The following is a 16,955-nucleotide window of genomic DNA, read 5'->3' on the forward strand; positions in this document are numbered from 1 at the left end:
CCACGCTTCAAGATTGCTTTGATCACGTGGACTGGGATTTTTTCCGGGTAGCCTCAGACAATAACATTGACGTATACGCTGACTCGGTGAGCGAGTTTATTAGCAAGTGCATCGGTGATGTTGTACCCACTGTGATTATTAAAACCTTCCCTAACCAGATTGATGGCAGCATTCGCGCTAAACTGAAAGCGTGAACCACCGCTTTTAATCATGGCAAGGCGACTGGAAACATGACCGAATACAAACAGTTTAGCTATTCCCTCCGCAAGGGAATCAAACAAGCAAAGCGTCAGTATAGAGACAAGTAGAGTCGCAATTCAACGGCTCAAATACGAGACGTATGTGGCAGGGTCTACAGTCAATCACGGATTAAAAAATAGAAAACCAGCCCATCAACGTCTTGCTCCCAGACAAATTAAAAATCTTCTTTGCTCGCTTTGAGAACAATACAGTGCCACTGACATGGCCCGCTACCAAAGACTCTCCTTCACTGTGGCCAACATGAGTAAAACATTTCCCGGCCCAGACAGCATCCCTAGCCGCGTCCTCAGAGCATGCTCAGACCAGCTGGCTGGTGTATTTACGGGCATATTCAATCAATCCCTATCTCAGTCTGCTGTGTCCACATGCTTCAAGATGGCCACCATTGTTCAAGTTCCCAAGAAAGCTAAGGTAACTGAACTAAATGACTATCACCCCGTAGCACTCACTTCTGTCATCATGAAGTGCTTTGAGAGACTAGTCAAGGATCATACCACCTCCACACTACCTGATACCCTAGACCCACTCCAATTTGCTTACCGCCCCAATAGGTCCACAGACGGTGCAATCGCCATCACACTGCACACTGCTCTAATCCATCTGGACAAGAGGAATACCTATGTAAGAATGGGGTTCATTGACTACAGCTCAGCATTTAACACCATAGTACCCTCCAAACCCTCCAAATTACTCGGCGTACACATCACGGACAAACTGAAATGGTCCACCCACACACACAGCATGGTGAAGAAGGCGCAACAGCGCCTCTTCAACCTCAGGAGGCTGAAGAGATTTGGCTTGTCAAACTAAAACACTTACAAACTTTTACAGATGCACAATCGAGAGCATCCTGTCAGGCTGTATCACAGCCTGGTACGGCAACTGCACCGCCCTCAACCACAAGACTCTCCAGAGGGTGGTGCGGCCTGCACAACGCATCACTGGGGGCAAACTACCTGCCCTCCATGACACCTATAGCACCTGATGTCACAGGAAGGCCAAAAAGATCAAGGACAACAACCACCCGAGCCACTGCCTGTTCACACCGCTATCATCCAGAAGGCGAGGTCAGTACAGGTGCATCAAAGCTGGGACCGAGAGACTGAAAAACAGCTTCTATCTCAAGGCCATCAGACTGTTAAACAGCCATCACTAACATAGAGTGGCAGCTGCCAACATACAGACTAAAAACAATTGCCACTTTAATACATTTAATAAATGGATTTAATAAAGGTTTAATTAGTCACTTTAATATGGCTGAAGGTGCAGCATTGAGTAACCTGGAAAGAGGTGGCCATTTCAAACGGCCTCGTTCTCAATTCTTGCTCGTACAATATGCATATTATTATTAATATTGGATAGAAAACACTCTCTAGTTTCTAAAAACGTTTGAATTATGTCTCTAAGTGAAACAGAACTCTTTTTACATCTCATTTCCTATCCGGAAGTGAGATTTCCAAAAGCGAAGTCTCTCTTCAAGAGCTTGTCTATAAAAGGTCATGTCACTTAGGACTGTAGAAACACGTCATACACCTTCCTCTGGGTGTCATGCGGAAGTGAGAGCAGAAATCAGTTGATTATCTCTTTCAGAGAATGCATACACCCTCTTGGAGTGAGAGGACCGTCATTAATTATTTTTTCTGAGGCGCGAATTTGGACCTGGACTCTCCACCTGGAAAACGGTCGTTATAGACGAATATGACCTCTGGCTTCGATTTTATTTGATACATGTCACAATATCATCCTAAAGTATGTTTTTTCAATATAGTTTAATTATATTATTGAAATTTATTCGTGACTTTATACGTGATGCGTTTGAAGACGAAGGAGAGGTTAGCGCAGTAAGGCCAGTGTGCTTGCTAATTCAAGAGGGAAATAGTTCTTCTGGATCCAAACAAAGACGTTTCTGAACAAAAGACCCCTTGTACAACATTCTGAATGAAGATCAACAAAGATAAGGACCCAATTTGGGATGCTATTTCATATATATCTGTCGAACTGTGCTATGCTACCGTTTGCTTTGTTGTGATGTGAGCTATTGTAGTAAGCTAATATGACGATATATTGTGTTTTCGCTGTAAAACACTTAAAAAATCGGAAATATTGGCTGTATTCACAAGATCTTAGTCTTTCATTAGCTATCCACCATATATTTTTCTGAAATGTTTTATGATGAGTAATTGGGTAGTTGACGTTGGTGTCTGTAATTACTCTGGCTGCTCCCGTGCTATTTCTGACTGTAGCTATGATGGTAGCTATGATGGTAGCAGTAATGTAAAACTGATTTATAGCTCAAATGTGCACATTTTTTGAACAAAACATAGATTTATTGTGTAACATGTTATAGGACTGTCATCTGAGGTAGTTTTTTCTAGGTTATTTAGGTTAGTTCTAGGTTAGTTAGGTTGGCTTTGTGCATGCTAGCTGCATGCTAGCTGCATGCTACCGGTGCTGTGAAAAATGTCTGTCTCTCTTTTTGTATTTGGTGGTGAGCTAACATAAATATATGTGGTGTTTTCGCTGTAAAACATTTAAAAAATCTGAAATATTGGCTGTATTCACAAGATCTTTGTCTTTCATTTGCTATCCACCATATATTTTTCTGAAATGTTTTATGATGTGTAATTAGGTAGTTGACGTTGGTGTCTGTAATTACTCTGGCTGCTCCCGTGCTATTTCTGACTGTAGCTATGATGGTAGCTATGATGGTAGCAGTAATGTAAAACTGATTTATAGCTCAAATGTGCACATTTTTTGAACAAAACATAGATTTATTGTGTAACATGTTATAGGACTGTCATCTGAGGTAGTTTTTTCTAGGTTATTTAGGTTAGTTCTAGGTTAGTTAGGTTGGCTTTGTGCATGCAAGCTGCATGCTACCGGTGCTGTGAAAAATGTCTGTCCTCTTTTGTATTTGGTGGTGAGCTAACATAAATATACGTGGTGTTTTTGCTGTAATACATTTAAAAAATCGGACATGTTGGCTGGATTCACAAGATGTTTATCTTTCAAATGCTGTATTGGACTTGTTAATGTGTGAAAGTTAAATATTTAAAAAAAATAGATTTTGAATTTCGCGCCCTGCACTTGAGCTGGATGTTGAGCTGGATGTTGTCATAGGTGTACCGGCCTCGGGCTTGCAGCCTTAACAGGTTTTAAATAACGCCAATTTAATAATATTTACGTCCTACATTACTCATCTCATATGTATATGCTGTATTTCATACCATCTACTGCATCTTGCCTATGCCGCACGACCATCGCTCATCCATATATTTATATGTACATATTCTTATTCATCCCTTTACATTTGTGTCTATAATGTAGCCGTTGTGAATTTGTTAGATTACTTGTTAGATATTACTGCACTGTCGGAACTAGAAGCACAAGGATTTCTCTACACTTACATTAAAACTTCTTATGGCTGCAAGCCCGACGCCGGTACACTTATGACAACATCCAGCTCAAGTGCAGGGTGCGAAATTCGAAATATATATTTTTAAATATTTAACTTTGCGGCGCTAAGCTCTCCTTCGTGAACAAGTCAAACAACGCAACACGCCTAACGTCCCGAATAAATTTCAATAATCGAATAAAACTATATTGAAAAAACATACTTTAGGATGATATTGTAACATGTATCAAATAAAATCTAAGCCGGAGATTGTATTCGCCCATAACGACAGCTTTCCAGAAGGCGATTCCAGGTTCATCTTTGCGCTTTCGAAAAGAAAAAAAAATGGCGGACCCCTCATTCCAAGATGATGTATTCCACCTCAGAACGAGATAATCAACTAATTTCTGCTCTCACTTCCTCTTGACATCTAGGGGAAGGTGTATGACGTGTATATATACTCCTAAGTGTCATGCCCATTTATAGGCAAGCTCTTGAACAGAGACCTCGCGTTCAGAAATCTCACTTCCGGATAGGAAGTGGGCTGCAGAATGAGTTCTGTTTCATTTAGAGAAATAATTCAAACGGTTTTAGAAACTAGAGAGTGTTTTCTATTCAATAGTAATAATAATATGCATATTGTACGAGCAAGAATTGAGTACGAGGCCGTTTGAAATGGACACCTTTTTCCAGGTTACTCAATACTGCCCCTGCAGCCATAAGAAGTTTTAACATCTGCTAACCATGTGTATGTGACCAATAACATTTGATTTGATGATTTGATAAGGTATACTTAAAGTGTTACTATTACGTTATACTGTAGTATTACAATGAAATCGGGGGTGAAAGGTCGCTGAATGCAGTCTGAATGTGTCAAGCGAAAAACAACTGTGGCTTGTGTAGTAATAGGAAGTATTAATAGTATAGAGAGCAATAGTAATGGCGTCTTTTTGTAGGCACTAACAGAGGCTAACTCCGTCCTGGCTCGTTAGCCAAAGCCTGAGGGGAAATTAATGTTTTTTTTGTAGGGTTTTGGGATAAACGCAGAAAAAAGGTTCTGTTGTAAACACAGACTTTGGAAATCTTATACCTTTTGTTCTATAAGATAATCTTCATCAGCTAATGTCACTTTTTGGGAATTTTGAAGCATTTATGTAATAAAAACAAGCACATAAAGGCTTCATAATTCGTAAATGTCATGTTAACTGACTGATTATCTCGTAGAACAAAACGTATAATATCTCCTTGTGTTAACCCCAGACATTATTTTTTGCGTTTATCTCAAAACCCCATTAATTTCCCCATTCATTTCCCCATTCATTGTATACAGATCCTTGTGACATTCTGAAACATGAGGTGATGGCGGCGGATGAATGGCACGACAATGGGCCTCAGGATCTCTTCACGGTATCTCTGTGCATTGAAAATGCCATCGATAAAATGCAATTGTGTTTGTTGTCCATAGCGTATACCTGCCCATACCATGGGGCACTCTGTTCACAACGTTGACATCAACAATACTGCTCGCCCACCCAACGCCATACACGTGGTCTGCCATCTGCCTGGTACAGTTGAAACCGGGATTCATTTGTGAAGAGCACACTTCTACAGCGTGCCAGTGGCCATCGAAGATGAGCATTTGCCCATTGAAGTTGGTTACAGTGCCGAACTGCAGTCAGCTCAAGACCCTAGTGAGGACGAAGAGCACGCAGATGAGCTTCCCTGAGAATGTTTCTGACACTTTGTGCAGAAATTCTTCTGTTGTGCAAACCCACAGTTTCATCAGCTGCCTGAGTAGCTGGTCTCAGACGATCCTGCAGGTGAAGAAGAATCCAGATGTGGAGGTCCTGGGCTGGCGTGATTACACGTGGTCTGCGGTTGTGAGGCCGGTTGGACATACGGCCATATTCTCTAAAATGACGTTGGAGACGGCTTATGGTAGAGAAATTAACAACAGCTCTGGCAACAGCTCTGGTGGACATTCCTGCAGTCAACATGTGTCAGGCGGTGGTTAACTGGTGCAGTGAATCAGGCGCAGGAGAGCAGAAATGAGTGTACAAGGTATTTAATTCCACGACAGCACCAGTATACAGACAATACTCAAAATACCGGCCACTCGAAATGCGGAGAAATACCGGCCACTCGAAAATAACGGCCGTAAATACATAACCCGGCAAACATAACCAGCCGACAAGTACCGCCATGAACAATCAATAAACACGCACACTAACATGTGGGAAACAGAGGGTTAAATAATGAACATGTAATTGGGGAATAGAAACCAGGTGTGTAGATAACAAAGACAAAACAAATGGAAAATGAAAAGTGGATCGGCGACGGCTAAAAGACCGGTAACGTCGACCGCCAAACGCCGCCCGAACAAGGAGAGGGACCGACTTCGACGGAAGTCGTGACAACATGCCAATTGCACGCTTCTTCAAAAGTGCCATTGTGTTGTGTGGCATTGTGTGACAAAACTACACATTTTGACCCCAGCACAAGGTGCACCTGTGTAATGATCATGCTATTTAATCAGCTTCTTGATATGCCACACCTGTCAGGTGGATTGATTATCTTGTCAAAGGAGAAATGCTCACTAACAGGGATGTAAACAAATAAGGGGTAGGCCTGTGCTTTTTGCCATTTTCTTTAATAGAAGGTAGGCCTATGCCATACCTTCTCATACCCCTCAATTAGAGCATTGGTTTAAACTTAACAGCCCTTCACTGACATGGAGGTAGGCTATTTAAAGAGTGCATGGTGGGTGGAGGAATTGACTAACACATCTATGGATATAGCAGTCTAAAGCCTAATTTCGTCTGTCAAACAGGTATTTATTTCTTAATATGGCTGCAGGGGCAGTACTGAGTAGCTTGGATGAAAGGTGCCCAGAGGTGCCCATAGCAAACTGCCTGCTCCTCAGTCCCAGTTGCTAATATATGCATATTATTATTCGTATTGGATAGAAAACACTTTCTAAAACTGTTTGAATGATGTCTGTGAGTATAACAGAACTCCAATGGCAGGCAAAAACCTGAGAAAAAATCCAAACAGGAAGTGGGAATTCTGAGGTTGGTCGATTTTCAACCAAGACCCTATTGAATACACAGTGGGATATGGATGAGTTTGCACTTCCTACGGCTTCCACTAGATGTCAACAGTCTGTAGAACCTTGTCTGATGCCTCTACTGTGAAGTGGGGCTGAAGGAGACAGGAATTAGTCAGGTCTATCATGACCTGACCTTGCTCTGACTATGCGTGTGTAACAATATAACTTTAGACCGTCCCCTCGCCCCGACACGGGCGCGAACCAGGGACCCTCTGCACACATCAACAACCCACGAAGCATCCCACAAAAGCCTCGGCCCTTGCAGAGCAAGGGGAACCACTACTTCAAGTATCAGAGAAAGTGACATCACCGACTGAAAGGCTGCTAGCGCACCCTACCACTACCTAGCTAGCCATTTCACATCGGTTACATTCACCTCCCTTTTGACCTCCTCCTTTTCTCACAGCAACCAGTGATCTGGGTCAACAGCATCAATGTAACAGTTTTAACTTTACGGCGTCCTCTCGCCCTGACCCGGGCACGAACCAGGGACCCTCTGCACACATCAACAACAGTCACCCACGAAGTGTCGTTACCCATCGCTCCACAACGGCTGCGGCTCTTGCAGAGCAAGGGGAACCACTACTTCAAGTCTCAGAGCAAGTGACGTCACCGACTGAAAGGCTGCTAGCGCGCACTACCGCTACCTAGCTAGCCATTTCACATCGGTTACACGCGTTCACATGAGAGGGAGCTCTGTTCCATCGCACATCTGAAGTCAATGTAATTCTCCGGTTGGAACGTTACTGAAGATTTATGTTAAAAACATTCTAAAGATTGATTCAATACATTGTTTGACATGTTTCTACTGACTGTTACGGAACTTTTTGATATTTCGTCTGCTTTTAGTGAACGCGCTTCCTGACTTTGGATTTGTTTACCAAACACGCTAACAAAAATAGCTATTTGGACATAAATGATGGACATTACCGAACAAAACTAAAATTTCTTGTGGAAGTGGGAGTCCTGGGAGTGCATTCCGACGAAGATCATCAAGGTAAGTGAAGATTTATAATGCTTTTTATGAGTTTTGTTGACTGCACAATTTGGTGGGTAACTGTATGGCTTCCTTTTGTGGCTGAACGCTGTTCACAGATTATTGAATATTGTGCTTTTGCCGTAAAGCTTTTTGAAATCTGACACAGTGGTTGCATTAAGAATAAGTGTATCTTTAATTCTATGTAAATCATGTATCTTTCATCAAAGTTTATGATGAGTATTTATGTTATTTGACGTGGCTCTCTGCAATTTCTCAGGATATTTTGGAGGCATTTCTGAACATGGCGCCAATGTAAACTGAGGTTTTTGGATATAAATATGAGCTTTAATGAACAAAACATGTATGTATTGTTTAACATGAAGTCCTATGAGTGTCATCTGATGAAGATCATCAAAGGTTAGTGATTAATTTTATCTCTATTTCTGCTTTTTGTGACTCCTGTCTTTGGCTGGAAAAATGACTGTGTTTGTCTGATTTTGCGGTGACCTAACATAATCGTTTGCGGTGCTTTCGCTGTAAAGCCTATTTGAAATCGGACACTTTGGTAGGATTAACAACAAGATTACCTTTAAAATGGTATAAGATGTTTGAGGAATTTTAATTATGAGATTTCTGTTGTTTGAATTTGGCGTCCTGCACTTTCACTGGCTGTTGTCATATCATCCCGTTAACGGGATTGCAGCCATAAGAAGTTCATTTTAATGAGAATGTATTTCTTCCTATTTAAGACTGCTGAAAAAAAATGCCTTTGCCTACTTTCAGCACCATGAGCTGTCCATTTCGATTGATTGTGCCGCGGCTGCTGCTTCAAGTTTCAGCACCACAATGTAAGTTAATCGAACCTGGCTTGATATGAGATCAATAACTGATAAATACATCGTGGGCAAGAAACATATTGTTTTTAATAAAATCAATGATTGTATTAGCAAGCTATCAAAGTTTACCTCCGGTCCTTCTTCTCATCTTTTCTCTCTCCTTCTCAAACTGAACAGAACATAGGCTACAGGCTAGTCGGCACGCAAAATAGTGATTTTATTTGGTGCATTTTTGCACTAGGCCTAATCAACAACCAAAAACATCTGAAAAAGTCTTTGACTTTCCTCCTGAACTTCCACTGTAGGCCTACTCAGCACAGCATTGGTTAGGCAGCACACAAAAAAGGTTTTGATCAGCAAGAGCAGAGCAGAGCAGGCCAGGGCTCAGGGTTGGAATATCCATTGCAGTGTGTAATGAAGCCTACTTTTATTTACACCATCCCAGCAGCTATCTTAAAAATATTACTTTGCTCTGTTCTTCTCTGAACATCCACTTCGTAGCCTAAAGCCTATGGATTATTTGATTGAGACCACACTAAATAGCCTATAGGCGCACTTGACATTGCGTGCCCAGCGGAGAATCAGAGATGAGGGGCGGCATTGGGCACACATCGATATATAGCCTAATAAGCAACTAATTCTAAAAGACTGAGAAATATAACGATTTCATAAATTACAAATTACATGACCCTCCCCTGGACTAGATAAAAAAATACTAAACCCTCCCCTTGACTGAAATTTAAAATGCATGACCCTCCCCCAATTTCCTGCAGGTACCCATTCTATAAATGTTGATCCATCCCTTATACATCATACCTGTTGCATTGCTGATTCCATGCAGCATGTTGTTGCCCCCCCTTCCAACAATGATGGCATCAACAACAACGTTAGAGCTTATCAATTTGGTTGTGACGTCATGTGGTTTTGTCTTTGACCTATGAATACAATTATTAACACATTGAATGCCAAATGGAACACTATCCTTTATGTTATTGCATTGCATGTTAAACAATACAAATAGAAAATATGAATATCCCATGCACAGATTGTAATCACTGTTTTGCTCACTGAAAAAGTATTATGCTAAATAAACTATTTTTTACCCAAAATCATTCCCATCTGTGAGACATATGATGCGAAGTCTGCAGTCTGGAAATTGCTTTCCAACTTTTTCCAGTTCAGATATGCCATGATTCAAGGCATCATACAGCACAGTTCCTCTATTTGCCTTAAGGTTGTGTATGTGTTCCTGTAAGTGCCAAAATTGTTAAAGAGAGAAAGTCGCACACTCCGTATACTCCCAAATATGTCATGGGGATAACACTTTTTTTTTTTTTTTTACATGTAATATGATGTTTATACGTGAGCATATATTATATGCAAACAACAGTTGAGATCTCAGTATACCAAGGTTTGTATTGTATTGAACTCCCTCGCTATTTTGCATTCAGAAAATAGACAGGAGAAAATATATGTACCTTAAATGTCTCCAGTGTCTCTGTAAATGTGTGGAGAGTTGTAACTGATGAGTCAAACTTCACCAAGCCAATGACATGATGGAAATCGTAAGCCATGCTTCTAGTTGTGAAGCTATCAAACAGCAGTTTGACTGCATCCAACCGTGTCATTTTGTCATCTGAATCATAGCATGTTTTGTTCATGGAGGAGCTCGAATCCACCAGCACCTTAAGAATGTTGGATGGAGAAAACAGCAAAGGAGGAGCTAACTTAACTGTTATAATGTATATTGTTGTTACACCAACATACGCATCATTCTAAGGTGAAGACCTTGGGTTGCTCCTTGGTCTTTGCCAACATCTCATTATTTGAGCCTTAGCAGTGGCTCATACCTGATGTGTCAAAACGGACCTTAGATGCAAAAAGATAATGAAATATAATCTATCATAAATTACCAATATTGCCTCTTTAGGAGTCCTGGTGGTAATGAAAGTCTGGTCACTTCTGGTGTCTCTCATTCTATAGAGAAATTAAAAACATACAATAAGCAATGAAGGGGTATGATGGAGATTATAGGTACTTCCATTAAATGAACCCACTATCAATGGGATCCATGTTCAACTGCCCACCAGTAATTGTGAAGCTTCATATCGTTTCAAACAAAATGTTTGTCTAGTTTTCATATTGTAAGTGCTTACTCATGTGCCAATTCGTCCACATTCAAAATGTTGTGTTTCCCAGCTAAGCAATCAAAAACAACGAAATCCCGAGGAGATCCTTTGGCTTTTTCGATGTAAACACCCAGGTTATCTGTAAAACAGCAAACAATTATCTATCCTGCTAACCATGCAAAGGACAACAATGGGCAAGCATTTAAAATGGCAAAACACAAGACACAATGATTCCCATAAAAACGTTTAGCAGCAATTTAGTTTACGGTGCTGAAATAACAGGGCAACAACTGGGAAGTAAGAGGAAACACCAGGGAAATAACAGGGCAACAACTTGGAAGTAAGAGGAAACACCAGGTAAATAACAGGGCAACAACTGGGACGTAAGAGGAAACAACAGGGAAATAACAGGGCAACAACTGCGAAGTAAGAGGAAACAACAGGGAAATAACAGGGCAACAACTGCAAAGTAAGAAGAAACATCAGGGAAATAACACGGCAACAACTGGGAAGTAAGAGGAAACAACAGGGAAATAATAGGGCAACAACTGGGAAGTAAGAGGAAACACCAGGGAAATAACAGGGCAACAACTGGGAAGTAAGAGGAAACAACAGGGAAATAACAGGGCAAAAACTGGGAAGTAAGAGGAAACACCAGGGAAATAACAGTGCAACAACTGGGAAGTAAGAGGAAACAACAAGGAAATAACAGGGCAACAACTGGGAAGTAAGAGGAAACAACAGGGAAATAACAGGGCAACAACTGGGAAGTAAGAGGAAACAACAAGGAAATAATAGGGCAACAACTGGGAAGTAAGAGGAAACAACAAGGAAATAACAAGGCAACAACTGGGAAGTAAGAGGAAACAACAAGGAAATAACAGGGCAACAACTGGGAAGTAAGAGGAAACAACAGGGAAATAACAGGGCAACAACTGGGAAGTAAGAGGAAACAACAGGGAAATAACAGCGCAACAACTGGGAAGTAAGAGGAAACAACAGGGAAATAACAGGGCAACAACTGGGAAGTAAGAGGAAACACAGGGGAAATAACAGGGCAACAACTGGGAAGTAAGAGGAAACAACAGGGAAATAACAGCGCAACTGGGAAGTAAGAGGAAACAACTGGGAAATAACAGCGCAACAACTGGGAAGTAAGAGGAAACAACAGGGAAATAACAGGGCAACAACTGGGAAGTAAGAGGGAACAACTGGGAAATAACAGGGCAACAACTGGGAAGTAAGAGGAAACAACAGGGAAATAACAGGGCAACAACTGGGAAGTAAGAGGAAACAGGGAAATAACAGGGCAACAACTGGGAAGTAAGAGGAAACAACAGGGAAATAACGGGGCAACAACTGGGAAGTAAGAGGAAACAACTGGGAAATAACAGCGCAACAACTGGGAAGTAAGAGGAAACAACAGGGAAATAACAGCGCAACAACTGGGAAGTAAGAGGAAACAACAAGGAAATAACAGGGCAACAACTGGGAAGTAAGAGGAAACAACAGGGAAATAACAGGGCAACAACTGGGAAGTAAGAGGAAACAACAAGGAAATAACAGGGAAACAACTGGGAAGTAAGAGGAAACAACAAGGAAATAACAAGGCAACAACTGGGAAGTAAGAGGAAACAACAAGGAAATAACAGGGCAACAACTGGGAAGTAAGAGGAAACAACAGGGAAATAACAGGGCAACAACTGGGAAGTAAGAGGAAACACCAGGGAAATAACAGGGCAACAACTGGGAAGTAAGAGGAAACAACTGGGAAATAACAGCGCAACAACTGGGAAGTAAGAGGAAACAACAGGGAAATAACAGGGCAACAACTGGGAAGTAAGAGGAAACAACAAGGAAATAACAGGGCAACAACTGGGAAGTAAGAGGAAACAACAGGGCAACAACTGGGAAGTAAGAGGAAACAGGGAAATAACAGGGCAACAACTGGGAAGTAAGAGAAAACAACAGGGAAATAACAGGGCAACAACTGGGAAGTAAGAGGAAACAGGGAAATAACAGGGCAACAACTGGGAAGTAAGAGGTAACAACAGGAAAATAACAGGGCAACAACTGGGAAGTAATAGGAAACACCAGGGAAATAACAGGGCAACAACTGGGAAGTAAGAGGAAACACCAGGGAAATAACAGGGCAACAACTGGGAAGTAAGAGGAAACAACAAGGAAATAACAAGGCAACAACTGGGAAGTAAGAGGAAACAACAAGGAATAACAGGGCAACAACTGGGAAGTAAGAGGAAACAACAGGGAAATAACAGGGCAACAACTGGGAAGTAAGAGGAAACACCAGGGAAATAACAGGGCAACAACTGGGAAGTAAGAGGAAACAACAGGGAAATAACAGCGCAACAACTGGGAAGTAAGAGGAAACAACTGGGAAATAACAGCGCAACAACTGGGAAGTAAGAGGAAACAACTGGGAAATAACAGCGCAACAACTGGGAAGTAAGAGGAAACAACAGGGAAATAACAGGGCAACAACTGGGAAGTAAGAGGAAACAACAAGGAAATAACAGGGCAACAACTGGGAAGTAAGAGGAAACAACAGGGCAACAACTGGGAAGTAAGAGGAAACAGGGAAATAACAGGGCAACAACTGGGAAGTAAGAGAAAACAACAGGGAAATAACAGGGCAACAACTGGGAAGTAAGATGAAACAACTGGGAAATAACAGGGCAACAACTGGGAAGTAAGAGGAAACACCAGGGAAATAACAGGGCAACAACTGGGAAGTAAGAGGAAACGACTGGGAAATAACAGAGCAACAACTGGGAAGTAAGAGGAAACAACTGGGAAATAACAGCGCAACAACTGGGAAGTAAGAGGAAACAACTGGGAAATAACAGGGAAACAACTGGGAAGTAAGAGGAAACACCAGGGAAATAACAGGGCAACAACTGGGAAGTAAGAGGAAACAGGGAAATAACAGGGCAACAACTGGGAAGTAAGAGGTAACAACAGGAAAATAACAGGGCAACAACTGGGAAGTAAGAGGAAACACCAGGGAAATAACAGGGCAACAACTGGGAAGTAAGAGGAAACAACAGGGAAATAACAGCGCAACAAATGGGAAGTAAGAGGAAACAACTGGGAAATAACAGGGCAACAACTGGGAAGTAAGAGGAAACACCAGGGAAATAACAGGGCAACAACTGGGAAGTAAGAGGAAACACCAGGGAAATAACAGGGCAACAACTGGGAAGTAAGAGGAAACACCAGGGAAATAACAGGGCAACAACTGGGAAGTAAGAGGAAACAACGGAAATATGATGTCAACAACAAGGTAACAACGCGGTAATAACCCATTCATAGTTAGTATTTAGCTGCTAAATACAGATATACAGTGTGATTAATTTTCCTGGTTGTTATGTAGAAATAATGATTTGCTACTTAAAAACTATAAATAATAGAGGCTAATAAGTACAAGTTATGTAATAAATATTTATGGCCATTTCACCTCTTCTCAGCAGCACCGTACTTATTAAGAATGCACTTGGAACTTACGTAGAAAGAATGGTTATTTAACAGAATAGTACTGCTGCGATGTGAATGAATTGTGCACATATTCATCTGCATAGGCCAAAGCAACAATGAGCGAACACCATGCTACAGGACTTTCCATGACCGTAATAATCTCAAACAGGAATGATACATCGTACCAAGACTTGAACTAGTAGGCACAAGGCCCGGTAGCCTACCTTCTTTCAAAAGAACGAGACGTGGCCCGTCCAGTCCTACATCCTTCAACTGCAGTGGTGGAGTGACTGTCAGGTGAGGGTAAGCATTCAATTCTTCAGTCATCTTGGCAAATGTCTCATCTAGTTTGATCTGAAAGCTTTAATTTGATTAAACAATAAAACATGAATTACCAGTTACACGATCAATGCAGATAAAGTATTGAACGATGCAATGAAAGAATCATACTTTTGACCAGTCACAAGTCCATATGAAACCCAAAGAGGGAATGTTTTGATGGATGGAGGCAGACTGAGTAAAATCTTTTCAACATCGGTAGCTCTCCACATTAAAGTTTCTGTCAGGATCTCAGCAGAGCAGTTTGGGATTCTTTCTCCATCTTAGCAGTGGTAAAACACGTCATGCAATTACGACATTTGATCACGAAAATACTGTACATGTCCAAGTTGAATTCACATTATCAAAAGTGATACTTTTTTCTGTTTACAAAAAAACAAGACATTATTAGCTGCTCTTCCAGTGCAGACACTAACATATCTCAGCAACCATTAACATAGGTGCATGACTATTCGTTCTGGGTTTGACTAAGAAATGAAATACACACTCTATAGAGAGCCCTGTAATTCTTAACTCTGAGGGAACATACCAAAGTTTTAGCAAACCCGGTCCTATGTTTAACATTATGGCTACAGTGAGCCAGTCAAGTCACAGCTATTGATACAAAACCAATGTATAAACTCTAGAGCCAATTGATCCTGCGTTATGGAATTTGGTACATGATATGATGGCATTTTTACATACACTTTTGATGTACTGTAGAATTGAGTTGTGCAGAGCAGTTTCCCGTTAGTAGGGTACTATTGTAGCCTGAGTACCAGTCTGTTTATCTATCCATTCACTCCTTGCCACTTTTTGTTATGCCGAACATGTTTGGCATGACACAGAGTGCTGGTTGTGGCATGTAAGCCCAAAACAGGCTCTGGATTTCAGGCCAGTACTATTGGCCATTGTGCCACATGTAGGTGTTACTGAAAATATATTGTGCCCACAGTGCTGTGCATATTACAAATACCCACAACTGTTGATGTTTTACCTTTAATTTTCTGTAGGACATAGTCTCTTTCAAAGACATCTGGTAATCCAGGTACTTGAACTGGGTCGCAGAAGCGCACTCCTGGTTGAGAGGTCAAACATATCGGTGCAAAGACCTCATGTTGTGAACTCTCTTTCTAGGGTAGACAGAAAGATAGAAAACAGATACATATTATGGTAATTTGTTTATGTTACATGCCAAACAAATAAAGGTGCAGTATCTCAGTTCCCCATTAAAAACATTTTATAACGTGCAACACAATATGATCCATAATGTGTTATCAATGGTATCTAAAAACAACAAAACAACGGGCATACCTCTGCTTTAGATATCAGGTAGGCCCAGCAAACGGGTGCATTCTCAAACACGTCAGGGTCTTCAATGATCTTGTCACCTCTTTTTTTATCGAGGCTTGGCAACAGCTCTCTGAAGAGAGTGTACAATCCCTCAACAATGGCAATCTAAAACAAATAAATGCTATGAATCTATTTGTGGACTTACATGATATTATATGTGTACTGTACAGTAAGTTTGTGTTCAAAATATGCATCACCTTCTGGGTCCTACTTCCACTTTCATTTCTACCCAGCAGCTGATACAAACTTTGTGCCAGGGGATTACATCCACTGAGCTTTCGAATGTACGCATTCACTTTCTTGAATCCCTCTCCAGAATGTTTCACTTTCTGTAAGGATATTAGGGAAGATCATTTAATGCATGATGGGTGGCTCGATGGGGCAAGGTACTGTACATTGAACATCCCAAGAGCACAAGCAAAGGAACACTGTAGCACTCTTTGTCTGAACATGGTAATACGACACATCAGAAGTTTTAATAAATGGTTACCACGTCATGGTCAACATGACTGTAACAAGACAATGTAAATATCTGAATATCTCACAACGGTATAGAGTGAAGAAAAGAAAGCACTGAGTCCTTTCCGGGTTTGTTGCACTGAGGGTACGACATCACTCAAGAAGAATTCCATGTTGTCCTGATTCTCATCGGGGAAGGAGGACAAAGAAAAGGGCACAGTAGTCTCCTCGTTGATTCCACAATCTTGCAAAGTTTCACCGTGTTCACCTCTGCAAAAAGGTCAATTAGAAAGAAGTTGTATTGAAGCTATATAAGGTCAAATGATAAGATGCGCTGGGGTTTATTAATTGACATAATTCTGTCTGTTATTAAATGTATTAATAAATGATTCAATCACAATTATATATGCACATGACATTACTTATAAAGGAGGACATGGGCTGGGATTCCGCTTTCATTCGAGAGCTTTTGTCTCAAGACTCTAATTGTGTCACTTGTCAAGTCCACCTTGACCTCATAGTCTCCCTGTTGATGAAAAGCACAGTATATTCAATAATTGACAGACATTATTTACAGAGACAGCTTAGTTGCTACCAGAGGGCTATACCACGTAGCGAGATA

General features: G+C 41.1%; 1 protein-coding gene across 2 annotated transcripts in view; it reads right to left on the reverse strand.

Annotated features, from left to right (window-relative positions):
• Nucleotides 1-16,955, reverse strand: part of LOC139567531 (uncharacterized) — a 41,050-nt gene that overhangs the window by 12,389 nt on the left and 11,706 nt on the right. For both annotated transcript variants that reach the window (XM_071388864.1, XM_071388863.1), the window contains exons 6-17: nt 16,756-16,859; nt 16,420-16,603; nt 16,072-16,203; nt 15,836-15,979; nt 15,519-15,654; nt 14,654-14,804; nt 14,428-14,564; nt 10,736-10,847; nt 10,493-10,556; nt 10,058-10,264; nt 9,683-9,828; nt 9,396-9,514 (exon numbers count right to left, since the gene is read on the reverse strand). In XM_071388864.1, the coding sequence (XP_071244965.1) occupies nt 9,396-9,514; nt 9,683-9,828; nt 10,058-10,264; nt 10,493-10,556; nt 10,736-10,847; nt 14,428-14,564; nt 14,654-14,804; nt 15,519-15,654; nt 15,836-15,979; nt 16,072-16,203; nt 16,420-16,603; nt 16,756-16,859 (1,636 nt within the window). The remainder of the gene's footprint in view (nt 1-9,395; nt 9,515-9,682; nt 9,829-10,057; nt 10,265-10,492; nt 10,557-10,735; nt 10,848-14,427; nt 14,565-14,653; nt 14,805-15,518; nt 15,655-15,835; nt 15,980-16,071; nt 16,204-16,419; nt 16,604-16,755; nt 16,860-16,955) is intronic.

Source organism: Salvelinus alpinus, chromosome 2, assembly GCF_045679555.1.
Source record: "Salvelinus alpinus chromosome 2, SLU_Salpinus.1, whole genome shotgun sequence".
Lineage (NCBI taxonomy): Eukaryota > Metazoa > Chordata > Actinopteri > Salmoniformes > Salmonidae > Salvelinus > Salvelinus alpinus.